The 23,093-nt window shown below is 35.6% G+C and overlaps 1 protein-coding gene across 1 annotated transcript in view; it reads left to right on the top strand.

Annotated features, from left to right (window-relative positions):
* The window catches only part of pyd3 (beta-ureidopropionase pyd3), a 224,886-nt gene that overhangs the window by 152,717 nt on the left and 49,076 nt on the right, over positions 1–23,093 (top strand). The window contains exons 7-8 of the mRNA XM_090409693.1: positions 755–836; positions 15,258–15,300. Of these exons, the coding sequence (XP_090265819.1) occupies positions 755–836; positions 15,258–15,300 (125 nt within the window). The remainder of the gene's footprint in view (positions 1–754; positions 837–15,257; positions 15,301–23,093) is intronic.

Here is a 23,093-nt window from a genome sequence, read left to right as displayed (position 1 = left end):
TATTACAGACCATCTCTCTAAGTGCTGTCTCATTAGAAAAACATGTAAAAGTGAACATAAGTTACATATCATGGGAGATTTTGCAGCAATATACAAGACAGGTGAAATGAATTTTTAACATGTGGATCTGAGAATGGATTTAAAAAAAAACAAAAAAAAAAAACAGTTGATCAAAGACAGGAAACCACAGATATAAGAGTTGAGGAAAATTAGAGGTGTGAACAGGTAGCATCGATAGCAAAATATTAAAAATGAAGATATCAGAATATAACTTGATGTTATTATTCAGGAATGTGTAACAGAGCTAATCAAAGATCATGATTACTTAAAAAGAATGAGAGACAAAAGATTAATAGATCAGATTTCTGAAATAAAACTGATAGGAAACATACCAAGTTGGCTGATATAAAGGTTTAGAATATTGAAATATAAACTGATAAAATCAGATACCTACAAATAGCAGTGAATTTGGAAAAACGCTGATCAGAAAATAGTCATTAAATGTTACTTGTATTATTATTATAATTTTTGGTACTCCCTTGAAGATGTACACTAGAACATGTATTCTATTGTAGTAACTAAATATAGCACATATATAGATAGGTTTATCTAAGAACAAAACTCATTTGTTAAAATTTCATATCATGTATATGAAATGAAATTTTACCTTCACATTTTATAGTTTTTGGAGCACATATATTTACATTTTTTTGTATATTTTTAATAGTTTATTCATTTTATTTTGTCTTTGCAGTGAACCACTTTGGCCAATTGAAGCAAGATGTGCAGCTGTTGCAAACAGTTATTTTACTTGTGCAATAAATCGAGTCGGAATTGTAAGTAAAATATTTTTGCATTAGCCTGATTTCAGGAGTGACACACAGTGCATAATACATGCATATGTTTAAAGATAATAATGTTATGTTGCAGAGATAAAAACTATGTTGACTAAGTTAAATTTTTATTTGTGTTGTATTACTTCATTAACCTTGCATAATACGCAACATTGGTTCCTTTCAAAAATATTCATATAAATTGTGTAATTTTTTGGGGAAAAAATAATTGATTCCTGAAGTTATTTTAATCATTGATTATCATGTTTGAAGTTCAAATTTTTGGAATTCCAAAAAAGGGAAAATTTCTGGGTTAGTGTTAGGCAATCAGAACTGAAACTTCTTAATCAGCTGTTAAAAATTCTGATAAGTGTAATGACTTTAATTAAAACTGAGGGGGGAAAAAAAGGTTGTCTAGTGAGTAAAATATGTAGAGAGATCCCTTGCTTTATACAATTATATGGAAATCCAAAGGAGGGGAAAATTGTCAGGTTAATGTATTCTGTGAAATGCTGTGCTAAGTGAAAATGTGTTAATCATATACTGCATAATAAGCCATGATAAAAGCCGTAACTCATCCACAGGCTTTCAAAATCTTTATTCGATTTTTTAAATAATTATTTGTTTTTACTGCCAATATAACCATAAAGGATAATAAAATGTTTGAAACAATTGAAAATTTATTAATCAGTGCATTTAAAAGAAAATTTATTTCTTAAAAAATATTTGTAAGTTTGCAGTGACTTTGGTTTCTTTTTTTGTATGTACATATCAGCTTTGTCCCCATTTTAGCTGGACTTGCATACACTTAAGGTTATGATCACTATTAGTAAGTTGTTTTAAAGATTCAATAGCTCAAAATTCAGTAGTATGGCATAATAAAGACACATGACATCAGAGTATATAAATACATATTTGTACAGATAATAAAAATAATACAAGTAATGCACATATAGAAATATCAGGTTAAAAAAAAAAGTATAAAATTTTAAGTCAAGTTCAGATGGCCAATCAAGAGCTGAAGGATCTGCCTCAAAAAAGTCTCTCAGGTCACCAGGGTAGGCTCTTATGCTTCAGTCCTCCACAATGTGCCAGATGGTTTGGTTTATGGTCCCACAGTCGCATTGGGGTGTAGGTGATCTTCCCCACTTGTGTAAGCTGTCTGCGCAGATACCATGTCCTGTGCGTATCCTATTTAGACTTTTCCATAGATGACGGGGAAGCTCAATCTCTTTCAGATTTTTGTTGGGAAGGATATACTTGTTTAAGTCTGGTGGCGATTTTTCTTTCCAAGTTTCTAGCCATTTCGAATTAAGATTGAAATTGCTATGTACTAGTTCTTCAGCCAGTATTAATGGAGACCATCGGGATTTAAGGCAATTCATATTTATATATGGGAGGTCTTCATGTATCAGCAATAGAGGATTGCTGTTTATTTTTTTTTGTATTCTTTTACCAGAGCATTTTGTCTGTGCAGGTTCAGTGGTGCAATATTGCTCAAAGTTGGAAGCCAGTAGAGGGGAGTGGATTTGACACAACCTGTTATTGTCCTCATCACTGCATTTATTTACGTGTCGATTTTCTTGACATGAGGACTGTTTAGCCATACTGGTGAATAATATTCTGTCGCAGAGTAGACTAAGGTCAACGTGGAGTATCGCACTGTAATAACAGAAGAACCCCATGTAGAACCCCACAGTTTTTATATGATGTTATTACGGGTTCTGATCTTTATAGAGAGAGAGAGAGATTCTCTAGATGTCTTTTGAAAGATAGTGTTCTATCCAGGGTAACACCCAGATATTTAGGGAAATCTTGGTGCTGCAGCATTGTGAAAGCTGCAGCACCAATAAAGCTGACCTGAAGTTTCCTATTGTGTTTAGGTGAAAAGAGCTAACCTCGGTCTTATTGAGGTTTGGTGTTAGTCAACATTTATGAAAGTATTCCCCAATGGTTCTAAGGTCATTTGTGAGAATATCTTCAGTTACTTCAATCCTCTTGTGTTGGATGGCGAGGGCTATATCATCAGCATAAGCAAATTTTTTTGACCTAGTTGTTGGTAGATCAGATGCATATAAGTTGAACAAGATTGGTACTAATACTGAGCCCTGTGGGAGCCCATTGTTCAGCTTTCTCAGTTTGCTCATTTTGTTTCTCAGTACCACATGGAAGAACCTGTCAGAAAGCATGTTACCAATAAGTCTTATGATTGGCACGGTGTGATTTGTATCAGCTTGTATAGCATCCCCTCTTTCCATACCGTGTCATATGCAGCAGTAAGGTCAACAAACACAACAGAGGTTTTCAAAATCTCTGAAAGCCTGCTTCGATATGGGTAGTAAGGCTTAGTACTTGTTCTGTACAGCTACGTTGAGTCCTAAAGCTTGCTTGATTGCTCAACAGGGATAACTTCAGATATTTTTGGCCCAATTCTGTTAAGGAGGAGTCTCTCGAGGAGCTTATAACAGCAACTGAGGAGCGGAATTGGGTGATAGCTCTCTGCTTGATCTTGAGGCTTGTTGGGTTTTAATATTTTTTTGGTTCTCTTAAAGGCTGTTGGAAGGTTTTCCATCCTTAAAATGTGAGAAAAGAATCTTGTTAGCCATTGACGAGCATTTTTTCCACAGTTTACCAAGAATTCTGGGTGAACACCATCAAAGCCTGATGCTTTGCCGGTTTTCACCTCCTTTAAGGCCTCAGTTATTTCACCTGTGGTGAATTCTCTTGAAAATTGGGAACTGCCATCTGTACTTTGTCGTAAGTTTCTGAGTGTTCGTTTAACTTCCCGTGTGTGTTGATGATCTCGAGTGGGCTCTAGACAGCGAGGTTATTCGACAGGCAATTTGATCTGGAGTCACCAAAGGATCTTTACGAGTGATTGGGTTACTTTCACCTAACTACTTTAATAGGCTCCATGCTTCTCTACTTGATTTTTTAAAGTCTAAGTCCTCTGTAGTTTTTATCCATTTTTCTCTGCGCTCATTATCAAGCTTCTGGAGTAATTCGTCAGCTATGTCACAGTCACCAGATTCTAAGTAGACTTGGTATAGCTCTTCACAGTCTTTATTCCAGCAAAATATGTATTCCTTTCGGAAACCCCCTGGAATATACTTCTTCGCTGTTGATATGACTGCTCCAATAAATCTGTTGTAGTTTTCACTCACAGGAGGTATTCATCTTACTATTTTATCCAGTTCTTGTGAAAACTCCTGCCAGTGTGCTCTAAAATTCCATCTTGGTCGTGGAATAGACCGTATTACTGGGCAATGTTGGCTGTGTGGACAATCTTCAAGGACTTGTGTTTATCGGCTGATTTTGCAAATTTTGGGTAACAAAGCAGAGGTCTGGGTTGTATTCCCTCTTCCATACTGCAGCCTTAAAGGTTCCTTTGTCCTTTGCATCAAATATTAAGCTAAGATTGTTTTGCTCAGCTCAGTTTGTTAGTGCTTCATCATTTCCATCATTATTATTGTAATTCCACATGGTGTGATAGCTGTTAAAATCGCCTATGTAAATAGTAGGATGTGTAAATATGGGAATTACTTTAGGTGACCATTCTACCAGGGGAGGCTTATAGATGTTAACCACTGTGAGATCTTCAATTTTGGCTATGATAGTGTGTATTCTGATTAATATGTGCTGATATTAAGTGGGCATTCTTTATATTACGTAAGTTGCAGCCATGAGCTTGGTGATGTGTAGCTCCTAATATATCATACCCTGCAATTTTTCCTCTAGATTTCAATTGTTGTTCATTATCTGTGTGTGTCTCTTGAATGACAGCTATGTCTATATCATTTTCTCGAAGGATTTTTGAGAGATATTGACTTTTAACAAAGCTGATTCCTTCAATGTTGAATTGGCAAATCTGGAAATTAGCACCTAGTTTTCTTTTCTTGTGGTCCTGAAAAGGACTGTTTGGTGATTGTATGACTTGTAATTTCATGTATCTATAGCCAGGAGATCGTTAAGATAGGTCTGGCTGCCAGCAGTCGCTCTAGCTCATTTAGCATTACCCATGGTGCACCACGTGGAGGCAAGCTAGGAATACTCCTCTATACCATGATAATTTTGTTCTTCATACACATTGTTCATCATTGTTAATGAAGTCACTATCACTCATTTCTTTTGAATGCGAGTTTAATAATTCCCAAACATTTAGTGTCAATTTGATTTAAGCCAAGTTCTTTCTCAATGTTAGTTATTTCTTCAACAACAGAATCCACCTGTTGGGTAAAGCCTACAAAATTATTAAAATTATCTTTTGATGATTTCTCATTTTTTACAAGAAAAATTTTGGAAGGCATTTTTCCAGTATGAACCTGTTTTATCCACATTAATATTTTTCCTGTCACATTCCACTTTCTATTGTTTTTGAAAAAATTATGGAAACTGCTGCAGCATCTTCATCTGCACTTGTGGACTCAGTTGAATTGTAATGTTATGCAGTCCAGTCTTTTTTTAAAGTGTTTGTTCAAACCAGCCAGAATTACCAACAAATCTTTTCATTTTCATCATCTTCTCTCAATATGGATATTGGATTTAAAGTTTAAATTCCAAACTGAAATCTTCATTATTCAAATTAAGGGGATATTAAATCCCACATTGTTTTAAAACCGAATAAGAAACTCAAATTGGAATCAGAGAGTTTCATACCAAATATAGTAAACTATAAAAGTATCGGCGGTTACTAGCGTGAGCTAATGCAAGTAGTCGTAGTACAATCTCAGGCAACTCGTTGCAAAGGTGGGGAAAGTCTTAGCTCACGCTAGTAACCGCCGATACTTTTATAGTTTACTATATTTGGCATGAAACTCTCTAATTCCAATCTTTGAGTTTCTTATTCGGTTTTAAAACAATGTGGGATTTAATATCCCCTTAATTTGAATAATGTTTATATCGCCGAAATGAAGCCTATTGGCTCTTTATATTTAAGTAACTTAATGGTTGCACCTGTTTGACAACTCATATAGCAGAGTATATAAGTTCTTTTCGCTATACCCTTTGGTATCTATTTGGTCTAGCTACTCACTGATGAAGCCTCAAAAAAGGCTGAAACCGGTCTGGGTAGTGACCTCCCACCATAATGTAATAACAGCATACATTTCCTAGGAAATGTGTTTTTACATTATGGAAAATACCAAGATTAGCGATCAGAACTTTCCCCCACCTTTGCAATGAGTTGCCTGAGATTGTACTACGACTACTTTCATTAGCTCATGCTAGTAACCGCTGATACTTTTATAGTTTACTATATTCGGCATGAAACTCTCTGATTCCAATCTTTGAATTTCTTATTCTGTTTTAAAGCAATGTGGGATTTAATATCCCCTTAATTTGAATAATGTTTATATCGCCGAAATGAAGCCTATTGGCTCTTTATATTTAAGTGAAATCTTCATTTTATTAATTTTTTCAGTTGGATTCCTAATGGCTTGCATAGCCATTGAAGTGCTTTAAGTTGTCCTTTTTTCTTATTTTTATTGGCTTGTTTTCAGAATTCATTGTGTTGTCCTCACAATTTTGGCAATGTGTCCATTAAATATTAGATCGTTATCCACCACCAGCCAAATATAGCAAACATCACCCAGAATACAGCAGAAAGAATGTGATAATCCCTCCATATTTTTAAAGTTGGCTTGCTGAACTTAACAGTACATCATCGATGTGTGAAAATAACAAGCATTTCAAAGAACAGGAATACAAGGTAAATACAACAACCAATTTACCAGTTCAAGCAGTTGTTACATGCTATAGAAATAATATTCAAAAAAAAACAAACTGTTTTTGATATAATTTTTCGACTGTGTCTATGTATAATTTATGCAGAATTATTATTAACATTTGACCTGTGTGGAGTCAGAGACTCATTGTGGGAGGCAATCACTATTGCATACAATACTCATCCAACCACATTCTTAAACTGATTCAGTGTGTCCACATACACAACACGCTCAGGCAATGCATTCTACTCACCAACCACCCTCCATGCGAAGAACCTGCTTCTCACTCCTTTGCTCACACCCTCCTTATACAGTTTCCAGCAATGGCCTCTTGTTCTATTCCCATTCTATGAAAAATCTCTTCCATGTCTACCTGATGACAACCCCTGACCAGCTTATATGTCTCAATCATATCTCTCCCCCTTCTTCCTCTCCTATTCATGAGGCTCTGCAACTTACATTCTCTCAATTCTCAATACTCCACATTCCAAAGACCACTTTTGTGAATCTTCTCTGTACCCTTTCCAACATATCCTCATCACTATGAAAACCTGGCGACCAAATCTGCACACAATAATCCATATGAGGCCTGATCAAGGCCCTATACAATGGATTCATAACCTCTCTATTTCTGCATGTCAGGGTTCTCCGCATTATTGCCATTATTTGATGTGATGTCTTCACAACTTGTGCAGTGTGGTCCCTGAATTTCAGGTCCTTGTCCACCATCACTCCTAGATCTCTCATCTCCTGTACTCCTGTTAATGTTTCCCCACTAAGTGTATTCCCCACCATCATTGTTTACCAAATCTCAAAACCTTACACTTGGCAACATTAAACTGAGAGTTCCACTTACCTGCCCATTCATGTAATCTATTCAAGTCCCCTTGTAAGGCATTAACATCAGCCTGACTGCGCATTGCTCTCCCCAGTTTTGTATCATCCGCAAACATCTGGATATCACTAGCTAAACCCAACCCAATATCATTAACATACAAATTGAACAACAACAACAATGGCCCCAAAACTGACCCCTGCAGCACACCACTGGTGACCTTTCTCTTTTGAGATACTACACCCCCATATACAACTTTCTGATACCTATCTGACAGCCAGTCACTGATTCAACACAGAAGTTTGTTATCCAATCCCATTCAATTTATTTAAGAGCTTGTCATCTTCTGGCAGTCTATCAAAAGCCTTTGCAAAATCCAAGTACACCACTGTATATGCATCTTGGACAAGGTGACAAATACCTTGTCCAAGGTATTTGTCACCTTGTTATAGTACATAGTAAGTTAGTGCAACATGATCTCCTCTTAACAAATCCATGCTGATAACCACAGAGAATACTGCTGTTATCAACCCATTTCTGTATCCTACCTCTCACCAATCTCTCCAGTACCTTCACCACAACTCCAGATATACAGACTGGCCTATAATTTGAAGCTACAGCCTTATCACTGCCTTTATGCAGTGGAACAATTTTACCCTCCTACTTCCTTGGAACCTGTGCTGTTGCAAAACTCTTATTAAACAGGCATGCCAATGCTACTGCCAGTTCCCTGGAACATTCCCTTAAGATGCATGGTGATATGTCATCAAATCCTATCGCCTTATTAACATCAAGGTTATTTATTTCCTCCAATACCTCCTGCTCACTTACAATTAAGCTATCCTCTCCTATGTCCTTTATACTTAAGTTCCTCATGATTCCACCCTGATCAGGATGAAAGACCTTTATAAATTGATCACTGAATATCTCAACAATGTCTTCTGCAGCAGTTACCATTCTCCCATTTTTTTTAGATATCACATATCTAAAAAACAAACTCTAGGGTTTTTCCTTAGCCTGATTTGCCAATTTCTGCTCATACTCTACTTTTGTTTTCCTTACTAACTGAGTCACTCTCCTGGCTTGTTCTTTATATTCTTCATGTGACTGATTACCATTATTCATCTTGTACTTCCTCGAAAGTACTTTATTTTTCCAAATTTCATGCTTAAGCTCCACATTCATCCATTTTATACCTACCTTATTCAGCCTTTTGGCTTTCGGGATACATTCGTACATTGATGCTGTTATGTATTTCTTGTAAGTTCCCATGCAGCATTTATTTCCTTACTGCTCAACTCCTCATTCCATGTTATAGCTCGAAGTTGTCTCCTAAGCTTGTCGTAATCACCAGTCTTATAATTCCACATACATCCTTTCCTCGCAAAATTCTGCATATGACTAGTCACAACACAGGTGATTACTTCATGATCACTTTCACCAACTGGAGGAAAATGTGAAACCCCTCTAACAATTACATCTGCTGGTGAAATTATTAGATCTAGAACTCTTGATCCTCGCATGCCTTTCTTTACGTGCTGCCTGAGATAGTTATTTCTCAAGAACTCGAGAAATTCATTTTCCTTATTCCCAAATGCTATCTCTTCATTCCAATCTATACCACATAATTAAAATTCCCCATAATAATTACCCTTTCTTTGTTCACTAATCCAAGTTGTTTATACATTTCTTCATCACTATCTTCCACATTCCCAGGCCTATAGCAACATTCAACTAAATATGTCTTCATCTCAACCTTCACGTCACACCACATTGTCTCATAACCATTGCTACTATTTCCCCCTTTCATGTCTACCTTATGTGGACTTAATTCCCCTGCTATCATCAGCAGCAGTCCCCTCCCTTCCTGCTCTTTCTATCCTCACGAAAAATACTGTACCCTTTCATTTTTATTCCCGTTATGATATCTTCTTCATTCAACCACTTATTCCAATGATTTGGGAGTGAATAAACTCAATCACTGAAACCATTTCATCCCCTTTATTTCTGATACTTCTGGCATTTGTAAACAAACACGACAGTTCATTTTTAGGTCTATAGCCAGTCCTATCCAAGCCATATGTTGGTTGTGATTTCTCCACTACCTGCCAAATCACCTTTATCACCGCTTACCCCATATACATGCTCAGTCTCCACTTCTCCTCCCCCACATTGCAATATACTCCATCTTCATGCATTCACTGCCACTTTCAACATTCACTCTCTCTCTCTCTCTCTCTCTCTCTCTCTCTCTCTATGCCATTTCTCTCCCCCCCCCAAGCTCCCCCACATTTCCCTGTTCCTCTTGTATTCCCGTTCTCTCTTCCTCTCTCACACTACTACTATTTCCCACTCCCAAGCACTTCTGTCTCTTCAGTACCACTCTCCTGATTTTTCTCGACATCTCTTCCTTCTGATCTCTGGCACGCATCACACACTGTACTTACACACACTATACTTTCATCCAGCAACACTTTCTTCAGCAGACTCACTCCAAAGCTAATTAAATGCAACCCATCACACCTGTATAATTTCATTCTTCCTTCAAACACATGCCATTCATCCACAAACTCCACTCCCTTCTCCTCACACAGCTCCGCCAGCATACCATTCATGATTTTGGCTCTCCGTCACAACTCATCATCATCATACCTGGGTAACACACTGACAACCTTTTCTACTACACTGTTATCTTTCCCTCTTCTCAATTACTAACACATCGATACAAAATTAATAACGGAAAAAACTCACGTACAAAGATTATTTAATTATTTAATAGTATAATTTTCGCCAGTGTGTCACAGGCATCTTCAGTACATTAAGCTCAAATTAAACAATAACTGACAATTCCAAAAAGCACCACCTAAGTAGCTGGTGTAAGATAACTAAAAAGGTCAATAACTTTCCTAAAAAAATAAAAATAATAAATAAAATAAAAAAATTAAAAATAAAAATAAATTAATTAATTTAAAAAAAAAATCAATACAATAAAAAGTTAGGAAAGATTAGCTGATTTGTAAAGTACTATCTCCCATAAAGGGGATAGACATAAGCCGTCGGATCTGTTTAAGTTAGGAGAATGAAGTAGAGTTTCACATGTTTCCTTATAAAGGCGTTCCATGAGAAACTGACTTTTGTGAAGAACTCTTGTCTTTCTCCAATGAACTCTGTGTCTAGTGAAGATGGCATGTTCTGCAAGTCCAGACTTTTCAGATTTAAAGTATTCAATATAAGATTGGTGTTCTTCTAGAAGAACAGAGGCAGATCTTCCTGTTTGTCTGAAATAAGATAATCCACAAGAGCACGGAATCTGGTAGACACCTGGATTATTAAGATGTGGAAGTTTGTCCTTAGGAGAAGTGAGTAAGGTGGAGATTTTTCTAAATGTTTAGACTACCAGATTCCGTGCTTTTGTGGATTATCTTATTTCGGACAAACGGGAAGATCTGCCTCTATTCGGCTAGAAGAACGCCAATCTTATATTGAATACTTTAAACCTGAAAAGTCTGGACTTGCAGAACATGCCATCTTCACTAGATACAGAGTTCACTGGAGAAAGACAAGAGTTCTTCACAAAAGTCAGTTTCTCATGGAACGCCTTTATAAGGAAACATGTGAAACTCTACTTCATTCTCCTAACTTAAACAGATCCGACGGCTTACGTCTATCCCCTTTATGGGAGATAGTACTTTACAAATCAGCTAATCTTTCCTAACTTTTTATTGTATTGATTTTTTTATTTTTATTTTATTTTTTATTATTTTTTTTATTTTTAGGAAAGTTATTGACCTTTTTAGTTATCTTACACCAGCTACTTAGGTGGCGCTTTTTGGAATTGTCAGTTATTGTTTAATTTGAGCTTAATGTACTGAAGATGCCTGTGACACATAGACGAAAATTATACTATTAAATAATCTTTGTACGTGAGTTTTTTCGGTTATTAATTTTGTATCGATATGTCTACTCACGGTATACGTATACCTCTTTTAAAACTTATGAATAACATAGTTACTCATATCTGTAAGTAAACAGCTATCAATATGATTCAGATTAAGCCAATTGTTATATATACCATTGTGTTATATATTTATCTTATTCCTTTTATGTTATTTCTCATACAAACTCTTCTCTCATATATACTTCTTTATGTGTGCCTAACTCAACCCTACCTAGGAATGATTCCTTTTCGGACACTGGCAAATTTATATTTTTATGCTGCGCCAGCCAGTGTATCCTATAACATGAGTTTATTCAGGTTCAGGGAATATTCCTAGATTGGTTGGCATTCACTCTAACACGCTCTAAATAGATATCGGTACTAATTGCAATCGTGGCCAATGATCTATTATTTAAACACATTCATCAAAAACCCTCCCGCTATGGTTGTAATTTTTTTTTGTAAGTGGTAATTTGAAATCTCGAATTCAGGCATGAGTCAGGTATATGCAACAAAACATGTTTATTGGAACAAATGACAATTACAACTAAAATTGGATTAAAATACTAGAACTTCCAAATCTCTTACTAGGTCAATATCTCATGCTATGCTACTTACACAATGCTAAACTTATCAAAATGCACTCAGATCACAATACTAATCATGCAAAACAATAGAACTAAATGACGATATTACTCTAAATCAATTCTCTTATGCAAGCTACTCTTAAAGACATTTACTCAACTTGTTACTATCTGATAAAGGTCATCCACTAAAATACAAATACACATATAATTTCAGTCACATGCAACTATATAGATTAATTTCTGATATTTCTTTGTTCAACAGAATTATGCAATCTCAAATTACAAATTCTTATCAGAGTCCTCTATGGATTGTCCACATAACTTAATCTAACATTAATTTCTCTCTCTTTCAAAACATACAGCAAAGGTCTCTACATTACCCAGTTCTTTCCGAAGGTCTGTTAACTGGTACGTGTTGTTCGGGTCATCCTTTGATTGGTTGTCTCAGCGCCTGGCTTATGGCTACGTCGTTCCTTCTACATTTTCCGAACTCGAACTTATTACTGCCTCGACTGAGGGTTATCTCCGCTCCTTATCGAATGAGACATCCAGCGACTGGCACATTTTCTTCGTAGGCTGATGATTCATGAGTGGCTCATCGTGGGATCTTGTTCAGCATACTCAGAACGACTGCCTGCCATCCAACCTCATAGGACCCTGGCTCGTCCTTTTTCCGTCCACTGATTCTGAATGAATAATTTCTTTAAATTCATCCATTCAGGATCTAACACAATGTAATAGGGCTTCACAACTTTCTTTGAAAAGGCCTTCATATTTAAAACTGCTTCTATAAAGAAAATTTTCATCTCACAGGATACTGTGTCTAGTGTCAATGTTATGCTGTGCCCAGACTTTTGAGCTTTCAGATATTCTGTGTAGTACTAATGTTTTTTAATTTTTTCCCCTCCCCCCACAGAATGGCCTTCCCAAAGTATGTTAAATTACATTCACAAAGGATCTGGTAAATACCAGCTAAAGACAGAGATGACAGTGCATTCTTTTGTAGATGGTAAGAGATAAGATATTTTGTTGATGTGAAACTTCTTCAAAATTCTACCAATAGGTTCAGAGATGCCAGAAATACATGGCTTTGGAACCCTGCAGTCTAGCAAAGAATCCTTAGCTGTTGGAATGTAGGAATCAGTTATCCATTTTCATTGAAGCTTGTTACTGCGGTTATCATGTTTGAATGTTATGCCACAGGTATCATTGAAGATTAGATGCAGTAAGCCAGAGTTCAAAGAAACTCTGTAAACCTCTGAAACTATGTCCAAGGCAGGCTTTTATAAATATGGATATATGTATAAGATTACTCTGGTTGAGCTTGTATAACTCCTTGAGTTTATGAGACTTTAATATCAGAAAGGCAATTCTTTTTTTAAAGATTGCCTCCAATTAGTATTAACATATAAGTTACCAATTTATTTTAGAACATAAAAGATGATGATCCAATTTTAAAAGGAACTTGTTGGTAAGACTGAAAATATCAAAAATCTTCTATACACGAATACATTTATGTGACACCTCCATGGACTCTTAGTGCACTGTTTAATTGTCCACCATTCACTATATTTATTATGAAGTTAACCAATGACCAACTAGTTTTTAATAATTATGATTTTAATTAGGGAAATAAACATTATTCAGATTTAGAAACAGTTTCAAAATGACATCACTACAACATAATTTATAAATTTTAAGGCATACTATTATACATCCTGCATATTTTATTTTTAATATTTTAAATATTTCTTTAATACAGTGCTTTGTTTTCCTCAGAGAATGGGGGGAGGGAGATTAAAACATTTTATAATACAGTTAAATATTATACAGGCTTCTAAAACCAGATTTAACTATAAATTATTTCATGTTATAATTTTTATTCCCATCGATGTTGCTGTTTTCCTTGGCAGTTGTCATTAAAATTTTATTAACAAAGTTTATGTTTTGATTTGGAGGAAAATTGTAGATAGGAAGTTAGTAATGATGTAAATTTTTCATGTAGTACTATCATATCCTGTACACCCCTTGAGGTTACATGTCAGGAATTTGATGATAATGATGATGATAGTTTTTTATTTCATTAAATATTTGTCCTCTCAGTCTTGGAAGATTTGATGAAAATTCTCTGACAAATTCTGTTTTGACTAATTTTGTTTTCTGTATTCTTTTTGTGATTTTAAAAATATCTCTTAGCATGCAGTGGGCTAGACTGTATAATTTTTGTTTATGCACGTAATTTAAAATTAAGTGATTAATTTGAATATTAAATGATTCTATTTTTTAGATTCTTTTAAATATTTGAAATTATATTTCTTTTTTTCCTTAACCCATGTGAACACATGAAAGCAACTTCACAATATGCAACTTGTATATGGTGGACAGATGATTTTACATCAGATTGTCTTAATGTTCCATAATGTACGGCACACTTCCTTTTGGATGTGTGCAATGCCATGCATTATGGGAAGGATTACTATCCAGAACAGCTTTGACCTTTGTTGAAGTCCTATCAGTGGGAGCTACACCTGTGGGGATAATTAAAATTAACAGGCTTATTAAATTTAAAATTAAAATTAACACACACACACACACACACACACGTGTGTGTGTGTGTGTGTGTGTGTATGTAGGAAAAAATTTGTATCACTATATTAAAATACTGTGAATGAGATGCTTGCAGAAAGCTTTTTTTTTTGGTTAGGATACCCAGTATTTCTACACCCAAGTATCTCTATAGGTCTAACTCATACTAATGAGATCTTAATAACAAGTCAAAACTTGTCTAGGTAGTGACCCTTCCCATAATGTATGTCAGTATATGTGTCCAAAAGGAAGTGTACTATGCATTATGAGATTCTAGGGCAATTTGATGTGAAGTTGCTTCACGTGCTCATGCCTGGGTAATGGATAAAAACGAGAATATATAATTTACTTTATAACCAAATTAATAATATACGCAGTTTTCCTCACTTGTGTATCAAAATATAACTTAGCAACTTAGCTCTCAGTATTCCACAAGTCTATCTTCCACTGATGAGACTTCAGTAAAGGTTGAAACTGGTCTGGGTAGTGATCCTTTCTGTAATGTATGGCAATATATATGTTTGAAAGTAAGTCTTCTTCATCAAAACATGAGCATGTGGAGTAACTTCCAATTAAATTATCCTAAGATCTCATAATTTTTGATAAAGAATAAAAACAATAACATAATTCTTATTTAGTATAACTTACTGTGTAAAGTGAAAATGCTTTCTACAAAATATATATTTTTACTATTATTGCATTTTTCTAATTTTTTTGATATAAAAGAATATTTCCAAGTTTTGTTTTCTTTCTTAGGAGACTTTTCCGAATGAATTCACATCTGGAGATGGAAAGCCTGGTAAGTAATTTTTAAGCAATTAAATTTACATTCTGCCTTCCTTATATTCAATTTTTGTTCAAATGGAACTTTAGCCTTTTCTATAAAATTTAATTACATATTTAAACAAAGGTTAGAAACCTGGCATAGTTAGTCTAATGAGGCCATTGGTTAGATAAAGTAAGAATCTGCTACTTAGTAAGCAAGGTTGTGGTATTTATGCTAGGCAGTGAAAATTATCTATCAAAAATTATCCATGCCATAGTGGGGTCCAAACCGAACCTACAGCTTATTGGTAGCACAATGATGCCATCCACTCGGCCACATAGGTTGTTGCTTATGATCATCATGCCGAAGCCTTTAAAATCGAGTTGATTATATCTTGGTGATGAACTGGTAGGAGAATACATATATTTGTCTGTTTTGTGGGATGATAAATCCTGTCACTTCTGTATGAAGTGACAGGTTGCAAGGTTGTGGTATTTATGCTAGGCAGTGAAAATTATCTATCAAAAATTATCCATGCCATAGTGGGGTCCGAACCGAACCTACAGCTTATTGGTAGCACAATGATGCCATCCACTCGGCCACATAGGTTGTTGCTTATGATCATCATGCCGAAGCCTTTAAAATCGAGTTGATTATATCTTGGTGATGAACTGGTAGGAGAATACATATATTTGTCTGTTTTGTGGGATGATAAATCCTGTCACTTCTGTATGAAATTGGTTAATCTTGCTCACTCTGGCCAGCATTATCAGATTTATATTAAATTAGTGCATTATTACATATTAAAATATTTTTGAAATAGCAATAAGGCATTTTTAATTTTTTGTCTAATCACATTGAAGAAATAATTTCAGCTTACATTGACTTTATCAATGCTGTTTTGTCAGATATCCTTTAAATCTATTCCAAAATTGATGTCACCATCTTTCACAGTAACGGAAGTAAACTTTCAGTTTCATTATCCCATTACAGTATTTCTTAAACTCTTTTACATTAATTTCTTCAAAAACAGAGAGGTCAAGAATTATATGGACAAAAGATAATGGATGCCAGTTTAATGCAGAAAAGTGTAATGTTATACATTTTGTGATGAAAAGATTGTATGCTGTGTACCACATTGAATGGAACCATACTCCAGAACACTGATGAAGCTAAGGGGGGTGTTGGTGGATACAGAGCTAAAGTTCATAGGGATATTGCAAAGATGGCTAAGGTAGCTCATAGGATTACTTGGTTATTGAAGAACACACTTAAGATAAGGAATTTATCATTCCTCTTTATAAGGTCTTGATACAGCCACATCTGGATTTCATTGCTCAGGTGTGATCACCCAAGTTTCTTGAGAATGAAGTGATGGAGAGGATCTAGAGGCAAGTAGTCTGTAAAATGCTCTCGGTGATGATAGATTGAGGGTTTGTGGATTGTGAAAGTTGGTTGATAGGTGTAATCGAAACTTTTAAGGTATTAAGAGGATTTTATAAAATTGATACAGAGAATTTTTCATCCCTTGGCTACAGAGGGCAGATATGACAGACTAAATAACAGGTCATCCATGGAAATTGAGTAAGAACGTGGTTAGCAATGGTGGGAGGGCGAGTTTAGAGAGTGGTAAATCAGTGGAATGGGTTGCCAGAGTCTGTTGTGAATCAATGCATTCAAGAAGACGTATTCCAAGCACTAAAAATTTAAAAGAAAACGAAGATATTATAATCCTTCCTGCAGACAAAGGAAATACAACAGTTATCTTAGATACCTAAGAATACTATTACAAAATGACAGAATTACTACATACAGATACTTACTCATTCTTGAAAATGATCCAACACGAGAATTACATAACCAGACTAATAACTTCCTCGAGACTACTTTTGAATTCTCTAGAGAATTAAGATTATCTCTCCAGTCCCTGCATCTCTTCATTCCTCGCATGTATCGGGTTCCAAAAGTACACAAAGGAAACATCCCACTAAGACCAATTGTAGATGAATTTGAATGACTTATAAGTTATTCAGATATTTAGCAAAATTGTTAAAATCTTTTACAGGCTCTTCTAATTCTTATATTAAGAATTCTGAACACTTTTAAATTAAGCTTTTGAAGAAAATGCTATAAACTCCTTTCCATTAAAATTAAGATTATTGAAAAGATATATAGATATTTCTTGATTTGAAACCATGGTTCAGATTCACACCAAGAGTTCTTGAATCATCTTAATAGCCAACATCCTAGGATAAATTTACAGCAAAACTAGAAGTTAACAGTTCACTTCCTTTTCTTGATGTAAAACTTACTCGTTCATTTGGAAAACTAAAAATCTCCATCTACAGAAAGCCTACACATACCGACAGATATCTTCATGCACAGTCTCGTCATTATCCACCTCAAAAGTTTGGTATTATTGCAACTTTAGGAACTCATGTGCATACTCTCATCAGGGAAGAAAAGAAGATTGCCAAAGAATTAAAGCTGCTTTTATCAATTTTCCAAATGAATGGTTAAGCAGAAGATTTCTAAACTTTTGTTTAATCATTCTACACACCATACAGAGGAGAGTAATGATGTGAAAAATTATATCAACATTCTATATATATCAGCTCCATTTCTAATAAATTGGCAAAAATCCTCAAGAAATATAAAATTCGTACCTTATTCACCCCCTTCAGAAAGTTTTGATCATGGCTTCGATAGTACACACCTGGTTGATACACAGCTGGATATTTGAAATATCTAGCTGTGTACCATCTTTGGTGTGACTGTAATTCCCCATATTATGGGCAAACAGAAAAATCAATCGAGTTTTGTGTCAAAGAACATCTCAGAGACATCCCACAACCTTATCTAGTCGTGCTTAATTGTGAATTCTTCTTTAAGTTAAGGGGATAATAAATCCCTCATTATTTTAAAACCGGATACAAAACTCAGAGATCGAAATCTAAGAGTTTCATGCCGAAGGACTATCGGCAAGTCCAAGCGTAAGTCAACACCTGGGTGGTACAACAGTAGGACAACTCGGAGCAAAGGTGGAGCACGCTCGATCACTATCCTTAATATTTTCTCACAATGTAAAACACAGCTCCTGGGAGATGTATTACTGTTTTACATTATGAGGAGAGGTCACTACCCAGACCTCAATAAAGGTCGAAACCAGTCTGGGTAGTGACCACTCCTCATAATGTAAAACAGTAATACATCTCCCAGGAGCTGCGTTTTACATTATGAGAAAATATTAAGGATAGTGAGGGAGCTTGCTCCACCTTTGCTCCGAGTTGCCCTATTGTTGTACTACCAGGTGTTGACTTACGTTTGGACTCACTGATAGTTCTTCGGCATGAAACTCTTAGATTTCAATCTCCGAGTTTCGTATCCGGCTTTAAAATAACGAGGGATTTATTATCCCCTTAAATTGATGTATGCCGCCAGAAAAAAATTGCCTCTTGGTGCTTTATTGTAGTAATAATATATGGGTACACCTTTCTGGCAATTCATATAGTAAAGGTATGTAAGTTCGTTTCACTTAAACCTTGGTATTATCCAGGTCTACCTACTCACTGATGAGACCTCAATAAAGGTCGAAACCGGTCTGGATAGTGACCTCTTCTCATAATGTAAAACAGTAATACATCTTCCAGGAGCGGCGTTTTACATTATGAGAAAATATTAAGGATAGTGAGAGAGCTTGCACCACCTTTGCTCCAAGTTGCCCTAGTGTTGTACTACCAGGTGTTGACTTATTGCTTGGACTTGCTGATAGTTCTTTGGCATGAAACTCTTAGATTTTGATCTCTGAATTTCGTATCTGTCTTTAAAATAACGAGGGATTTATTATCCCCTTAACTTAATGTACACCGCCAGAAAAAAATAGCCTCTTGACTCTTTATCGTTTTAATGTGAATTCTTCTGATCCCAATCACCATCGGCCCACTATACACTCAGTAAATTGGGATAGATCTAAAATTATTTATAAATGCTCTGATGAAGTTGAAAGAAAAATCTTTGAATCAACAGAAATTGCACTAAATCCTGTTTACATTAATGCCAACCTCAGCCACAACCTTTCTGATTGTTACTTCTCTGCTATTCAGTTATAGCAGTCTTGAGACTATGTCCTTGTGCATGAGAACAACAATACAACTGGTCCTCGAATCCATTCTAATTTGAGCAATCCGTTAGTAATTTAAATCTTTAGTTATGTACCTAAGTAATGTTTTTTGTGTATCTCCTTTTTCTTCTATGTATTATGCACCCTATGAAGTCTTTCTAATTTAACATTCAGCTATACAGTCAAATAAGTGATTCTCCTTAAAACATGTACACACACACACACACATATATATATATATATATATATATATCTTGTCCACCTATGTGGATCTAGAAATTCTGAATTCACTGACTTATCCAGTCTAATATTTCAATTCGAAAATAAATGCAGTTTTTCTTGATGAAAATGGTTCCTCGATTTTTTGCTAGTGTCGTGTGAATGGCAGGTAGCTAGAACAAAGCAGGAAGATAAGCAGCTTTTTTTTAAATTACAAATTTTATTTTAATTTGTAATAGTTTTTGCTGCTGGATGCTAATATAACATTAGTGGCCAAGGCATCATTGTTGGGGGTGAGGGGGGGAGTTCAACACAAGATGTTTTCTTCATTGCAATTGGGTGAAATGTATTTGTTTTAAAATGTGAAAGATTTGCAGAAGGAAGCAAAACCTGGTTCCTGACTATTCAGTATACAAATTAGTTAATGAAAGAGAGGAACTTCATGGTAGTGCAATATATTTTCATACATTTTCATCTTCAGTGGAACTAATTAGCATGAACAATAAATTAGACAAGTCAGAAAAAAAATGTTTTAAAAAGCTGATAATTTAGAACTTTCAGGATAAGCTTTTTTATACTGGTTTTGAAATATTTATATATAATTTTTTGTAAAGGTGTTACAGTGTGGGATGATGATGAATTATCTGTTTGCTACTTAGGTCTGATGTTATTGACTACTTAGGCAAACAGTGTATATATATATGTGTGTGTGTGTGGAATATATAGACCGGTTTCAACCTTTTTTGAAAGGTTGAAACCGGTGCCTTTAGTGACCCCACCCATAATGTATTCCAGTATACATCTCTTAGTGAGATGTGCTTTACATTATGGGAAATACTAAGAATAGTAATCAGAGCTTTACCCACCTTTACAATGAGTTGCCCTGGTGTTGCACCACCTTAGACTTGAACTACGTTTCAGCCGCAAACTTAACTGTTTGCTTGGGATTAGGAGTAAAATAACCTAGTTTATAAAATTACTTGGTAACCCTAATATACATTATTCCCAATGTAAAAAACTTATTTACACATATATATATACACAGTAAAACCCCTTTACGCAGTAGGTGGGACCAACAAAAAGCACGTAAGTCTAATTCGCGTAACTCTGGGTATAATTTTGCATGTAATTTATATATACAAACATACAATTGGGACCAAAGATTTACAAAAACACCTATATTTTTTAAGAAATATAATCATAATTATAGTTTTTCGTACATAAAAAAAAGAAAGTTATTTCGATGTCGATGGTTTCATAAAATCTAATAGATTCGTCTGATGGCATAATGCCTTTTTCTTGTCGCGCAAAATTTCTTCATAGCAAGCTAACGATTTTTTTATTCCTTGCCTTTTGCCTTGTGGCTACAGTTCATTCGTTGTTAGAATCTATGTCCTCCAAAATCTGTAAACCTTTCTTTTATGATTATTCTTACTGTAGATTCCTGTAGATCGAACTTCTTTGCTAGCTCACAAATTTTCATTCCGCCTTCAAAATCCTTAATAATATTGAGTTTTGTTTCCAAAGCCAATGTTTTTCTTTTCTTGCTTCTTTTGGATGACATTATTATTTTTTATGTGATAAAATTTTTATCAAGAACATAACATTAAAAAATCGTGTATGAATGGAGACCGCACGAAACACATCAGTGCTTGTTCACAGCATGTGCAACACTGGCGAATGCGGCTGGCGCCTGAAAGATATGACTAGTGGTGAAGCGGGACGGGAATACGGTCAAATTCACACCTGCACGTAGTGCAAGCCTGAGGCAACTCGTGGTAAAGGTGGAGTAAGCTCTGATCACTTTCCTTAGTATTTTCATTTTTGCATTAAAGGCAAGGGTCACTACCCAGACTGGTTTCCCTTTGTTTAAGTGCGTGGATACCTCTCCAAAAACTCGTAAAATCCCCCAGATCACCCAATAATGAGCGACCCGCAGGATCAGAAAGTCAGAAACTCAGTTGGCTCTACGCCGTGGCAGGCTCCCCCACCACCGAGCAGAGCCACTTATTTGCTCATCTGGAAGGGTAACAGCAACAGCCATGCCTCAGTTAACTTCACAGGCATTGCCATTCATTACCCCCCACTCAAGCCCTGGGTGACAGCAACAGCTGAGCCTCAGCTAAAACTTCACGGGCTACAGAATTGCCATTCATCACCCAAGCTTCCAACTGATTTCGATTTATTGAGGTCTCATCAGTGGAAGCTAGACCTAAAAAATGCCAAGGTTGAAGTAATGCAGAGCTTATAAATTTTACCTAAACAAGTTGCCACAATGTGCTTTGACCTTATTAAATAAAAATCTCAGGATGAGAGTAAGATGTAGAAAATTTTTTACCTTGGGTATATACTATGTTAAAGATATCAAGCAATTTTATAAGCTAGGTTTTAATCCTTTTTCCCAACAGATAAGTAAGTCAAGTTTGCGCCTGCACGTAGTGCAAGTCTAAAGCAACTCGTGGTAAAGGTGGAGTAAGCTCCGATCACTTTCCTTAGTATTTTCCCCTAATGCAAAGCGCGATGCTATGCATTAAAGGCAAGGGTCACTACCAGACTGGTTTTGACCTTTATTGAGGTCTCGTCAGTGAGAGCCAGATCTAAAAATGCCAAGGTTGAAGTAATGCAGAGTTTATAAATTCTACCTAAACAAGTTGCCACAAGGTGCTTTGACCTTATTAAACAAAAATCTCAGGATGAGAGTAAGATGTAGAAAGTTTTTTACCTTGGGTGTATACTATGTTAAAGATACCAAGCAATTTTTAGGTCTGGCATCTAGTGACGAGACCTCAATAAAGGTCGAAACCGGTCTGGGTAGTGACCCTTGCCTTTAATGCATAGCATCATACATAGCATCATATTTTCCTCTAATGCAACACTTTGCATTAGAGGAAAATACTAAGGAAAGTGATCAGATCTTACCCCACCTTTACCACGAGTTGCCTCAGACTTGCACTACGTGCAGGTGCAAACTTGACTCACTTGTCTGTTTGCTTACTTGGGAAAAAGGATTAAAACCTAGCTTATAAAATTGCTTGGTATCTTTAACACACACACACACACACACACACACACACATATATATATATATATATATACACACATACACGTGAAACGTTTTTTACCTTGGGGATAATATATATTAAGGATACAAAGTAATTTTATAAACTTGGTTTTTTACTCCTCCCAAATAAGCAAAACAGTTAAGTTTGCGCCTGAATGTAGTTTAAGTCTAAAGGTAGTGCAACACCAGGGCAACTCGTTGTAAAGGTGGGTAAAGCTCTGATCACTATTCTTAGTACTTCCCATAATGTAAAACACATCTCACTAAGAGATGTATACTGTTGTACGTTGTGGGTGTTGGGGGGGGTCACTACCCAGACCGGTTTCAACCTTTTTTTTGAGGTCTCCTCAGTGAGTAGCTAGACCCTGAAATACCAAGGTTTTGAAATACAAAAGGAAAGTCACTAGTGGTGTGCCTCAGGGGTCT

The sequence above is a fragment of the Typopeltis vanoorti genome, chromosome 20, assembly GCF_054136105.1.
Source record: "Typopeltis vanoorti isolate ZY-2024b chromosome 20, IOZ_Tvanoo_1.0, whole genome shotgun sequence".
NCBI classification, from domain to species: Eukaryota; Metazoa; Arthropoda; class Arachnida; order Uropygi; family Thelyphonidae; genus Typopeltis; species Typopeltis vanoorti.
This window is presented reverse-complemented; position numbering and strand designations above follow the sequence as displayed.